The following is a 13,291-nucleotide window of genomic DNA, read 5'->3' on the forward strand; positions in this document are numbered from 1 at the left end:
CTCTGTATCTAACCCCGTGCTGTACCTGTCCTGGGAGTGTTTGATGGGGACTGTGTAGAGGGAGATTTACTCTGTATCTAACCCCGTGCTGTACCTGTCCTGGGAGTGTTTGATGGGGACAGTGTAGAGGGAGATTTACTCTGTATCTAACCCCGTGCTGTACCTGTCCTGGGAGTGTTTGATGGGGACAGTGTAGAGGGAGATTTACTCTGTATCTAACCCCGTGTTGTACCTGTCCTGGGAGTGTTTGATGTGGACAGTGTAGAGGGAGGTTTACTCTGTATCTAACCCCGTGCTGTACCTGTCCTGGGAGTGTTTGATGGGGACAGTGTAGAGGGAGATTTACGCTGTATCTAACCCCGTGTTGTACCTGTCCTGGGAGTGTTTGATGGGGACAGTGTAGAGGGAGATTTACTCTGTATCTAACCCCGTGTTGTACCTGTCATGGGAGTGTTTGATGGGGACAGTGTAGAGGGAGATTTACTCTGTATCTAACCCCATGCGGTACCTGTCCTGGGAGCGTTTGATGGGGACGGTGTAGAGGGAGATTTACTCTGTATCTAACCCCGTGCTGTTCCTGTCCTGGGAGTGTTTGATGGGGACGGTGTCGAGGGAGATTTACTCTGTATCTAACTCCGTGCTGTACCTGTCCTGGGAGTGTTTGATGTGGACATTGTAGAGGGAGATTTACTCTGTATCTAACCCCGTGCTGTACCTGTCCTGGGGTTGTTTGATGGGGACAGTGTAGAGTGAGATTTACTCTGTATCTAACCCCGTGCTGTACCTGCCCTGGGAGTGTTTGATGGGGACAGTGTAGAGGGAGATTTACTCTGTATCTAACCCCATGCTGTACCTGTCCTGGGAGTGTTTGATGGGGACAGTGTAGAGGGAGATTTACTCTGTATCTAACCCCGTGCTGTACCTGTCCTGGGAGTGTTTGATGGGGACGGTGTAGAGGGAGATTTACTCTGTATCTAACCCCGTGCTGTACCTACCCTGGGAGTGTTTGATGGGGACAGTGTAGAGGAGATTTACTCTGTATCTAACCCCGTGCTGTACCTGTCCTGGGAGTGTTTGATGGGGACTGTGTAGAGGGAGATTTACTCTGTATCTAAGCCCGTGCTGTACCTGTCCTGGGAGTGTTTGATGGGGACTGTGTAGAGGGAGATTTACTCTGTATCTAACCCCGTGCTGTACCTGTCCTGGGGGTGTTTGATGGGGACGGTGTAGAGGGAGATTTACTCTGTATCTAACCCCGTGCTGTACCTGTCCTGGGAGTGTTTGTTGGGGACTGTGTAGAGGGAGATTTACTCTGTATCTAACCCCGTGCTATACCCGCCCTTGGAGTTTAAGATCGGGACGGTGTAGATGGGCCTTTACTTTATATCTAAACCCATGTTGTACCTGTTTTGGGAGTTTTTGATGACGATGGTTCGGAGGGAGCTATACTCTGTATCTAAATCCATGCTGTGCATATCCTAGGTGTGTTTTTTGGTGAGAGTATTGAGGGAGGTTTACTCTGTATATTACCACGGGCTATACCTTGCCTGGGAGTGTTTGATTGTGAAAAGGTAGAGGGAGCATTAATGTGTAACGAACCCCGTGCTGTACCTGTCCTGGGAGTGTTTGATGCGGACAGTGTAGAGGGTGATTTACTCTGAACCTAACCCTCTGCTTTATCTGTCCTGGGAGTATTTGTTGGGGAGTGTGTAGGGGGAGATTTACTCTGTATCTAACCCCGTGCTGTACCTGTCCTGGGAGTGTTTGATGGGGTCGGTGTAGAGGGAGATTTACTCTGTATCTAACCCCGTGCTGTACCTGTCCTGGGAGTGTTTGATGGGGACAGTGTAGAGGGAGATTTACTCTGATACTTACCCGTTGCTGTAACTGTCCGTGGAGTGTTTCATGGGGATGGTGTAGAGGGATCTTTACTCTGTATCTAACCCCGTGCTGTACCTGTCCGGGGAGTGTTTGATGGGGACGGTGTATAGGGATCTTTACTCTGTATCTAACCCCGTGCTGTACCTACCCTGGGAGTGTTTGATGGGGACAGTGTAGAGGGAGATTTACTCTGTATCTAACCCCATGCTGTACCTGTCCTGGGAGTGTTTGATGGGGACGGTGTAGAGAGTGCTTTACTCTGTATCTAACCCCGTGCTGTACATGTCCTGGGAGTGTTTGATGGGGACAGTGTAGAGGGAGATTTACTCTGTATCTAACCCCGTGCTGTACCTGTCCTGGGAGTGTTTGATGGGGGCAGTGTAGAGGTAGCTTTACTCTGTATCTAACCCCGTGCTGTACCTGTCCTGGGAGTGTTTGATGGGGACAGTGTAGAGGGAGATTTACTCTGTATCTTTCCCCGTGCTGTACCTGTCCTGGGAGTGTTTGATGGGGAAAAGTTAGAGGGAGCTTTACTTTGTATCTAACCCCGTGCTGTTCCTGTCCTGCGTGTGCTTGATGTGGACATTGTAGAGGGAGATTTACTGTGTATCTAACCCCATGCTCTACCTGTCCTGGGAGTGTTTGATGGGGACAGTGTAGAGGGAGATTTACTCTGTATCTAACCCCATGCTGTACCTGTCCTGGGAGTGTTTGATGGGGACAGTGTAGAGGGAGATTTACTCTGTATCTAACCCCGTGCTGTACCTGTCCTGGGAGTGTTTGATGGGGACAGTGTAGAGTGAGATTTACTCTGTATCTAACCCCGTGTTGTACCTGTCCTGGGAGTGTTTGATGGGAACAGTGTAGAGGAAGCTTTTCTCTGTATCTAACCCCGTGCTGTACCTGTCCTGGGAGTGTTTGATGGGGACAGTGTAGAGGGAGATTTACTCTGTATCTAACTCCGTGCTGTACCTGTCCTGGGAGTGTTTGATGGGGAGAGTCTAGAGCGTGCTTTACTCTGTATCTAACCCCGTGCTGTACCTGTCCTGGGAGTGTTTGATGGGGACAGTGTAGAGGGAGATTTACTCTGTATCTAACCCCGTGCTGTACCTGTCCTGGGAGTGTTTGATGGGGACGGTGTAGAGGGAGATTTACTCTGTATCTAACCCCGTGCTGTTCCTGTCCTGGGAGTGTTTGATGGGGACGGTGTAGAGGGAGATTTACTCTGTATCTAACTCCGTGCTGTACCTGTCCTGGGAGTGTTTGATGGGGACAGTGTAGAGGGAGATTTACTCTGTATCTAACCCCGTGCTGTACCTGTCCTGGGGTTGTTTGATGGGGACAGTGTAGAGTGAGATTTACTCTGTATCTAACCCCGTGCTGTACCTGCCCTGGGAGTGTTTGATGGGGACAGTGTAGAGGGAGATTTACTCTGTATCTAACCCCATGCTGTACCTGTCCTGGGAGTGTTTGATGGGGACAGTGTAGAGGGAGATTTACTCTGTATCTAACCCCGTGCTGTACCTGTCCTGGGAGTGTTTGATTGGGACGGTGTAGAGGGAGATTTACTCTGTATCTAACCCCGTGCTGTACCAACCCTGGGAGTGTTTGATGGGGACAGTGTAGAGGGAGATTTACTCTGTATCTAACCCCGTGCTGTACCTGTCCTGGGAGTGTTTGATGGGGACTGTGTAGAGGGAGATTTACTCTGTATCTAACCCCGTGCTGTACCTGTCCTGGGAGTGTTTGATGGGGACTGTGTAGAGGGAGATTTACTCTGTATCTAACCCCATGCTGTCCCTGTCCTGGGAGTGTTTGATGGGGACAGTGTAGAGGGAGATTTACTCTGTATCTAACCCCGTGCTATACCCGCCCTTGGAGTTTAAGATCGGGACGGTGTAGATGGGCCTTTACTTTATATCTAAACCCATGTTGTACCTGTTTTGGGAGTTTTTGATGACGATGGTTCGGAGGGAGCTATACTCTGTATCTAAATCCATGCTGTGCATATCCTAGGTGTGTTTTTTGGTGAGAGTATTGAGGGAGGTTTACTCTGTATATTACCACGTTCTATACCTTCCCTGGGAGTGTTTGATTGTGAAAAGGTAGAGGGAGCATTAATGTGTAACGAACCCCGTGCTGTACCTGTCCTGGGAGTGTTTGATGCGGACAGTGTAGAGGGAGATTTACTCTGAACCTAACCCTCTGCTTTATCTGTCCTGGGAGTATTTGTTGGGGAGTGTGTAGGGGGAGATTTACTCAGTATCTAACCCCGTGTTGTACCTGTCCTGGGAGTGTTTGATGGGGACAGTGTAGAGGGAGGTTTACTCTGTATCTAACCCCGTGCTGTACCTGTCCTGGGAGTGTTTGATGGAGACAGTGTAGAGAGAGCTTTACTCTGTATCTAACCCCGTGCTGTACCTACCCTGGGAGTGTTTGATGGGGACAGTGTAGAGGGAGATTTACTCTGTATCTAACCCCATGCTGTACCTGTCCTGGGAGTGTTTGATGGGGACGGTGTAGAGAGTGCTTTACTCTGTATCTAACCCCGTGCTGTACCTGTCCTGGGAGTGTTTGATGTGGACATTGTAGAGGGAGATTTACTCTGTATCTAACCCCGTGCTGTACCTGTCCTGGGGTTGTTTGATGGGGACAGTGTAGAGTGAGATTTACTCTGTATCTAACCCCGTGCTGTACCTGCCCTGGGAGTGTTTGATGGGGACATTGTAGAGGGAGATTTACTCTGTATCTAACCCCATGCTGTACCTGTCCTGGGAGTGTTTGATGGGGACAGTGTAGAGGGAGATTTACTCTGTATCTAACCCCGTGCTGTACCTGTCCTGGGAGTGTTTGATGGGGACGGTGTAGAGGGAGATTTACTCTGTATCTAACCCCGTGCTGTACCTACCCTGGGAGTGTTTGATGGGGACAGTGTAGAGGGAGATTTACTCTGTATCTAACCCCGTGCTGTACCTGTCCTGGGATTGTTTGATGGGGACTGTGTAGAGGGAGATTTACTCTGTATCTAACCCCGTGCTGTACCTGTCCTGGGAGTGTTTGATGGGGACTGTGTAGAGGGAGATTTACTCTGTATCTAACCCCATGCTGTCCCTGCCCTGGGTTGTTTGTTGGGGACTGTGTAGAGGGAGATTTACTCTGTATCTAACCCCGTGCTATACCCGCCCTTGGAGTTTAAGATCGGGACGGTGTAGATGGGCCTTTACTTTATATCTAAACCCATGTTGTACCTGTTTTGGGAGTTTTTGATGACGATGGTTCGGAGGGAGCTATACTCTGTATCTAAATCCATGCTGTGCATATCCTAGGTGTGTTTTTTGGTGAGAGTATTGAGGAAGGTTTACTCTGTATATTACCACGTGCTATACCTTCCCTGGGAGTGTTTGATTGTGAAAAGGTAGAGGGAGCATTAATGTGTAACGAACCCCGTGCTGTACCTGTCCTGGGAGTGTTTGATGCGGACAGTGTAGAGGGAGATTTACTCTGAACCTAACCCTCTGCTTTATCTGTCCTGGGAGTATTTGTTGGGGAGTGTGTAGGGGGAGATTTACTCTGTATCTAACCCTGTGCTGTACCTGTCCTGGGAGTGTTTGATGGGGTCGGTGTAGAGGGAGATTTACTCTGTATCTAACACCGTGCTGTACCTGTCCTGGGAGTGTTTGATGGGGACAGTGTAGAGGGAGATTTACTCTGTATCTAACTCCGTGCTGTACCTGTCCTGGGAGTGTTTGATGGGGACGGTGTAGAGGGAGATTTACTCTGATACTTACCCGTTGCTGTTACTGTCCGTGGAGTGTTTCATGGGGATGGTGTAGAGGGATCTTTACTCTGTATCTAACTCCGTGCTGTACCTGTCCGGGGAGTGTTTGATGGGGACGGTGTATAGGGATCTTTACTCTGTATCTAACCCCGTGCTGTACCTGTCCTGGGAGTGTTTGATGGGGACAGTGTAGAGGGAGGTTTACTCTGTATCTAACCCCGTGCTGTACCTACCCTGGGAGTGTTTGATGGGGACAGTGTAGAGGGAGATTTACTCTGTATCTAACCCCATGCTGTACCTGTCCTGGGAGTGTTTGATGGGGACGGTGTAGAGAGTGCTTTACTCTTTATCTAACCCCGTGCTGTACCTGTCCTGGGAGTGTTTGATGGGGACAGTGTAGAGGGAGATTTACTCTGTATCTAACCCCGTGCTATACCTGTCCTGGGAGTGTTTGATGGGGACGGTGTAGAGGGATCTTTACTCTGTATCTAACCCGTGTTGTACCTGTCCTGGGAGTGTTTGATGGGGACGGTGTAGAGGGAGATTTACTCTGTACCTAACCCCGTGCTGTACCTTTCTTGGGAGTGTAAGATTGGGACGGTGTAGATGGACCTTTACTCTAAATCTAAACCCATGTTGTACCTGTTTTGGGAGTTTTTGATGACGATGGTTCGGAGGGAGCTATACTCTGTATCTAAATCCATGCTGTGCATATCCTAGGTGTGTTTTTTTGTGAGAGTGTAGAGGGAGATTTACTCTGTATATTACCACGTGCTATACCTTGCCTGGGAGTGTTTGATGGTGAAAAGGTAGAGGGAGTATTAATGTGTAACTAACCCCGTGCTGTACCTGTCCTGGGAGTGTTTGATGGGGACAGTGTAGAGGGAGATCTACTCTGTATCTAACCCCGTGCTGTACCTGTCCTGGGACTGTTTGATGGGGACAGTGTAGAGGGAGATTTACTCTGTATCTAACCCCGTGCTGTACCTGTCCTGGGAGTGTTTGATGGGGTCGGTGTAGTGGGAGATTTACTCTGTATCTAACCCCATGCTGTACCTGTCCTGGGAGTGTTTGATGGGGACAGTGTAGAGGGAGATTTACTCTGTATCTAACCCCGTGCTGTACCTGTCCTGGGAGTGTTTGATGGGGACGGTGTAGAGGTAGCTTTACTCTGTATCTAACCCCGTGCTGTACCTGTCCTGGGAGTGTTTGATGGGGACGGTGTAGAGGGAGATTTACTCTGTATCTAACCCCGTGCTGTACCTGTCCTGGGAGTGTTTGATGGGGAAAAGTTAGAGGGAGCTTTACTTTGTATCTAACCCCGTGCTGTTCCTGTCCTGCGTGTGCTTGATGTGGACATTGTAGAGGGAGATTTACTGTGTATCTAACCCCATGCTGTACCTGTCCTGGGAGTGTTTGATGGGGACAGTGTAGAGGGAGATTTACTCTGTATCTAACCCCGTGCTGTACCTGTCCTGGGAGTGTTTGATGGGGACGGTGTAGAGGGAGATTTACTCTGTATCTAACCCCGTGCTGTACCTGTCCTGGGAGTGTTTGATGGGGACGGTGTAGAGGGAGATTTACTCTGTATCTAACCCCGTGCTGTACCTGTCCTGGGAGTGTTTGATGGGGACAGTGTAGATGGAGATTTACTCTGTATCTAACCCCATGCTGTACCTGTCCTGGGAGTGTTTGATGGGGACGGTGTAGAGGGAGATTTACTCTGATACTTACCCGTTGCTGTTACTGTCCGTGGAGTGTTTCATGGGGATGGTGTAGAGGGATCTTTACTCTGTATCTAACTCCGTGCTGTACCTGTCCGGGGAGTGTTTGATGGGGACGGTGTATAGGGATCTTTACTCTGTATCTAACCCCGTGCTGTACCTGTCCTGGGAGTGTTTGATGGGGAAAGTGTAGAGGGAGGTTTACTCTGTATCTAACCCCGTGCTGTACCTACCCTGGGAGTGTTTGATGGGGACAGTGTAGAGGGAGATTTACTCTGTATCTAACCCCATGCTGTACCTGTCCTGTGAGTGTTTGATGGGGACAGTGTAGAGGGAGATTTACTCTGTATCTAACCCCATGCTGTACCTGTCCTGGGAGTGTTTGATGGGGACAGTGTAGAGGGAGCTTTACTCTGTATCTAACCCCGTGCTGTACCTGTCCTGGGAGTGTTTGATGGGGACAGTGTAGAGGGAGATTTACTCTGTATCTAACCCCGTGCTATACCTGTCCTGGGAGTGTTTGATGGGGACAGTGTAGAGGGAGATTTACTCTGTATCTAACCCCGTGCTGTACCTGTCCTGGGAGTGTTTGATGGCGACAGTGTAGAGGGAGATTTACTCTGTATCTAACCCCGTGCTATACCTGTCCTGGGAGTGTTTGATGGGGACAGTGTAGAGGGAGATTTACTCTGTATCTAACCCCGTGCTGTACCTGTCCTGGGAGTGTTTGATGGGGACGGTGTAGAGGGAGATTTACTCTGTATCTAACCCCGTGCTGTACCTGTCCTGGGAGTGTTTGATGGGGACGGTGTAGAGGGAGATTTACTCTGTATCTAACCCCGTGCTGTAGCTGTCCTGGGAGTGTTTGATGGGGACGGTGTAGAGGGATCTTTACTCTGTATCTAACCCGTGCTGTACCTGTCCTGGGAGTGTTTGATGGGGACGGTGTAGAGGGAGATTTACTCTGTATCTTTCCCCGTGCTGTACCTGTCCTGGGAGTGTTTGATGGGGAAAAGTTAGAGGGAGCTTTACTTTGTATCTAACCCCGTGCTGTTCCTGTCCTGCGTGTGCTTGATGTGGACAGTGTAGAGGGAGATTTACTCTGTATCTAACCCCGTGCTGTACCTGTCCTGGGAGTGTTTGATGGGGACGGTGTAGAGGGAGATTTACTCTGTATCTAACCCCGTGCTGTACCTGTCCTGGGAGTGTTTGATGGGGACAGTGTAGATGGAGATTTACTCTGTATCTAACCCCATGCTGTACCTGTCCTGGGAGTGTTTGATGGGGACAGTGTAGAGGGAGATTTACTCTGTATCTAACCCCGTGCTGTACCTGTCCTGGGAGTGTTTGATGGTGACGGTGTAGAGGGAGATTTACTCTGTATCTAACCCCGTGCTGTTCCTGTCCTGGGAGTGTTTGATGGGGACGGTATAGAGGGAGATTTACTCTGTATCTAACCCCGTGCTCTACCTGTCCTGGGGTTGTTTGATGGGGACAGTGTAGAGTGAGATTTACTCTGTATCTAACCCCGTGCTGTACCTGCCCTGGGAGTGTTTGATGGGGACAGTGTAGAGGGAGATTTACTCTGTATCTAACCCCGTGCTGTACCTGTCCTGGGAGTGTTTGATGGGGACGGTGTAGAGGGAGATTTACTCTTTATCTAACCCCGTGCTGTACCTACCCTGGGAGTGTTTGATGGGGACAGTGTAGAGGGAGATTTATTCTGTATCTAACCCCGTGCTGTACCTGTCCTGGGAGTGTTTGATGGGGACTGTGTAGAGGGAGATTTACTCTGTATCTAACCCCATGCTGTACCTGTCCTGGGAGTGTTTGACGGGGACGGTGTAGAGGAAGCTTTTCTCTGTATCTAACCCCGTGCTGTACCTGTCCTGGGAGTGTTTGATGGGGACGGTGTAGAGGGAGATTTACTCTGTATCTAACCCCGTGCTGTACCTGTCCTGGGAGTGTTTGATGGGGACAGTGTAGAGGGAGATTTACTCTGTATCTAACCCCGAGCTGTACCTGTCCTGGGAGTGTTTGATGGGGACGGTGTATAGGGATCTTTACTCTGTATCTAACCCCGTGCTGTACCTGTCCTGGGAGTGTTTGATGGGGACAGTGTAGAGGGAGATTTACTCTGTATCTAACCCCGTGCTGTACCTGTCCTGGGAGTGTTTGATGGGGACGGTGTAGAGGGAGATTTACTCTGTATCTAACCCCGTGCTGTACCTGTCCTGGGAGTGCTTGATGGGGACGGTGTAGAGGGAGATTTACTCTGTATCTAACCCCGTGCTGTACCTGTCCTGGGAGTGTTTGATGGGGACGGTGCAGAGGGAGATTTACTCTGCATCTAACCCCGTGCTGTACCTATCCTGGGAGTGTTTGATGGGGACAGTGTAGAGGGAGATTTACTCTGTATCTAACCCCGTGCTGTAACTGTCCTGGGATTGTTTGTTGGGTACATTGAAGAGGGAGCTTTACTCTGTATCTAACCCCGTGCTTTACCTGTCCTGGGAGTGTTTGATGGGGACAGTGTAGAGGGAGATTTACTCTGTATCTAACGCCGTGCTGTACCTGTCCTGGGAGTGTTTGATGGGGACGGTGTAGAGGGAGATTTACTCTGTATCTAACCCCGTTCTGTACCTGTCCTGGGAGTGTTTGATGGGGACGGTGTAGAGGGAGATTTACTCTGTATCTAACCCCGTGCTGTACCTGTCCTGGGAGTGCTTGATGGGGACGGTGTAGAGGGAGATTTACTCTGTATCTAACCCCGTGCTGTACCTGTCCTGGGAGTGTTTGATGGGGACGGTGCAGAGGGAGATTTACTCTGCATCTAACCCCGTGCTGTACCTATCCTGGGAGTGTTTGATGGGGACAGTGTAGAGGGAGATTTACTCTGTACCTAACCCCGTGCTGACCCTGTCCTGGGAGTGTTTGATGATGACAGTGTTGAGGGAGATTTACTCTGTATCTAACCCCGTGCTGTACCTGTCCTGAGTGTGTTTGATGGGGACGGTTTAGAGGAAGCTTTACTCTGTATCTAACCCCGTGCTGTATCTTTCCTGGGAATTTTTGATGAGGACGGTGTAGAGCGAGATTTATTCTGTATCTAACCCCGTGCTGTACCTGTCCTGGGAGTGTTTGATGATGACAGTGTTGAGGGAGATTTACTCTGTATCTAACCCCGTGCTGTACCTGTCCTGGGAGTGTTTGATGATGACAGTGTTGAGGGAGATTTACTCTGTATCTAACCCCGTGCTGTACCTGTCCTGGGTGAGTTTGATGGTGACAGTGTAGAGGGACCTTTACTATGTATCTACCCCCGTGCTGTAACTGTCCTGGGAGTGTTTGATGGGGACAGTGTAGAGGGAGATTTACTCTGTATCTCACCCCGTGCTGTACCTGTCCTAGGAGTGTTTGATAGGGATGGTGTAGAGGGGGCTTTACTCTGTAACAATCCCCGTGCTCTTCCTGTCCTGGGAATGTTTGATGGGGACAGTGTAGAGGGAGATTTACTCTGTATCTAACCCCGTGCTGTACCTGTCCTGGGAGTGTTTGATGGGGACAGTTTAGAGGGAGATTTACTCTGTATCTAACCCCGTACTGTACCTGTCCTGGGAGTGTTTGATGGGGACGGTGTAGAGGGAGATTTACTCTGTATCTAACCCCGTGCTGCACCTGTCCTGGGAGTGTTTGATGGGGACAGTGTAGAGGGAGATTTACTCTGTATCTAACCCCGTGCTGTACCTGTCCTGGGAATGTTTGATGGGGACGGTGTAGAGGGATCTTTACTCTGTATCTAACCCCGTGCTGTACCTGTCCTGGGAGTGTTTGATGGGGACAGTGTAGAGGGAGATTTACTCTGATACTTACCCGTTGCTGTAAGTGTCCGTGCAGTGTTTCATGGGGATGGTGTAGAGGGAGATTTACTCTGTATCTAACCCCGTGCTGTACCTGTCCTGGGAGTGTTTGATGGGGACGGTGTATAGGGATCTTTACTCTGTATCTAACCCCGTTCTGTACCTGTCCGGGGAGTGTTTGATGGGGACGGTGTATAGGGATCTTTACTCTGTATCTAACCCCGTGCTCTACCTGTCCTGGGAGTGTTTGATGGGGACAGTGTAGAGGGAGATTTACTCTGTATCTAACCCCGTGCTGTACCTGTCCTGGGAGTGTTTGATGGGGACAGTGTAGAGGGAGATTTACCCTGTATCTAACCCCGTGCTGTACCTGTCCTGGGAGAGTTTGATGGGGACAGTGTAGAGGGAGCTTTACTCTGTATCTAACCCCGTGCTGTACCTGTCCTGGGAGTGTTTGATGGGGACGGTGTAGAGGAAGCTTTACTCTGTATCTAACCCCGTGCTGTACCTGTCCTGGGAGAGTTTGATGGGGACAGTGTAGAGGGAGATTTACTCTGTATCTAACCCCGTGCTGTACCTGTCCTGGGAGTGTTTGATGGGGACAGTGTAGTGGGAGATTTACTCTGTATCTAACCCCGTGCTGTACCTGTCCTGGGAGTGTTTTATTGGGAGGCTGCGCTGGGAGATTTAAGCTCTCCCTCTGTAGCTAATACTTCCTGTCTAATCCCTGTTTCTTCTGTTTCAGCTCTTCACCATGCGGAGATGGATGTGATGGTCTCGAGCGACGATGTGGATGGCCTTGAAGTGGCTGGAGTTCCGCTGTTGGACGACCTTTGCCCTCCTGCTGTTTCCCCGCCCCCTCCGGTGTTGGAGGAGGAGCCCCACCTCTCCCCTCGTCCCCTCACCCCCGACCCCACTGTCCCTCTGGACTGCCCTTGGCCGCAGGTGGCCCCTCCTTCGGAGGTCGATCGGCCTCCCAGTCGGTCTGGGGTCACCTCCCTCGGGATCCCCTCGGACCAACGCCCCTCCTCCCCCAGAGTCGAGGAACCCCTCCTCGCTCTCCCCACCCCGCCGCCTGACCTCTGCCCCCGCGACCTTGTATCGACCCCGACTGCCCCGCCCCCCGCCCACGATGACCTCCCCCCTTCTCCCCCTCCTTCTTCCTCCGACCTCCCTCCCGCGCCCCCCGACCCCTGTGGGTCGTTACCCGGAGACCCCGGCAGTGGGGTGGACGGAGCCCCTCACCCTCCCCCCGGCGAGGCCAATGGGGGCTTGCGGCCGGCGAGCGTGGACCAATCCGAGGCCGGCGATCTTCCAGGCGCCCAAGGGAAGGTCCAGGTCTACTTCCTGCTGGGCATCTTGCCCCCCGACTCGCCCCTTACCTCTCCCCTCGCCGTACCCCACAAGCCAGAGGCCCACCAGGAGGGACAAGCTCTCCTGGAGGGCAGCGTTTCGGAGGAGAAGGAGGAGGAGGGTGTGCGTGATTCCCCGGGAGGTGAGGGCAGCCCGGTGAGGCTGCGGAGGGAGGGCAGTTCGAGGAGGCGTTCGAGGAGTGCGCCCCCGCTGGACAGTCAGAACCCCTCGCCCGATACCCCAGCCACTGCCTGCCAACGACGCTCGACCGGTGGGAGCTCTCACTGCCAACTCCGGCTTCAAGACGCCCTATCCACCGAGGGAGAGTCGGAGGGGGAGGAGGTGGAGGCGGAGGAGGAGGAGGGAGCGGAGGACGAGGGGTCCTCGGTCAGGGGAGGCAGCGGCCGGAATCCCCTGGCCAAGTCCAGCAGCTGCCCCTCCCCGGGGTGTACACTAGGTCCGGAACTCCAGAGGGAGATCAATGCCCCCAGTGGGGGCAACCAGCGGGTGGAGAAGCGGCCATCGCGAGAGTGGCATCGGAGGGGCATCAGGAGGCCATCCATAGCTTTCCCGTCATCACAAGGTGGGTCAGCAGCTCTGAACACCTCACCCCCTCCTCCCCTCCCTCGCTCCATGCCCCTATGGATCCCAATCCTGGATACCCTCGAGGCGTGAGCATTCTTCAATCCCTGGGC

At 51.6% G+C, this 13,291-nt stretch overlaps 1 protein-coding gene across 1 annotated transcript in view; it reads left to right on the plus strand.

Moving 5' to 3' along the window:
- Positions 1–13,291, plus strand: part of LOC121273558 (rho guanine nucleotide exchange factor 5-like) — a gene marked incomplete at its 3' end in the record, with an annotated part of 110,371 nt that overhangs the window by 47,626 nt on the left and 49,454 nt on the right. The window contains exon 2 of the mRNA XM_041180729.1: positions 11,989–13,179. Coding sequence (XP_041036663.1) covers positions 12,006–13,179 — 1,174 coding nt within the window. The remainder of the gene's footprint in view (positions 1–11,988; positions 13,180–13,291) is intronic.

Source organism: Carcharodon carcharias, assembly GCF_017639515.1.
Source record: "Carcharodon carcharias isolate sCarCar2 chromosome 24 unlocalized genomic scaffold, sCarCar2.pri SUPER_24_unloc_8, whole genome shotgun sequence".
Taxonomy (NCBI): Eukaryota; Metazoa; Chordata; class Chondrichthyes; order Lamniformes; family Lamnidae; genus Carcharodon; species Carcharodon carcharias.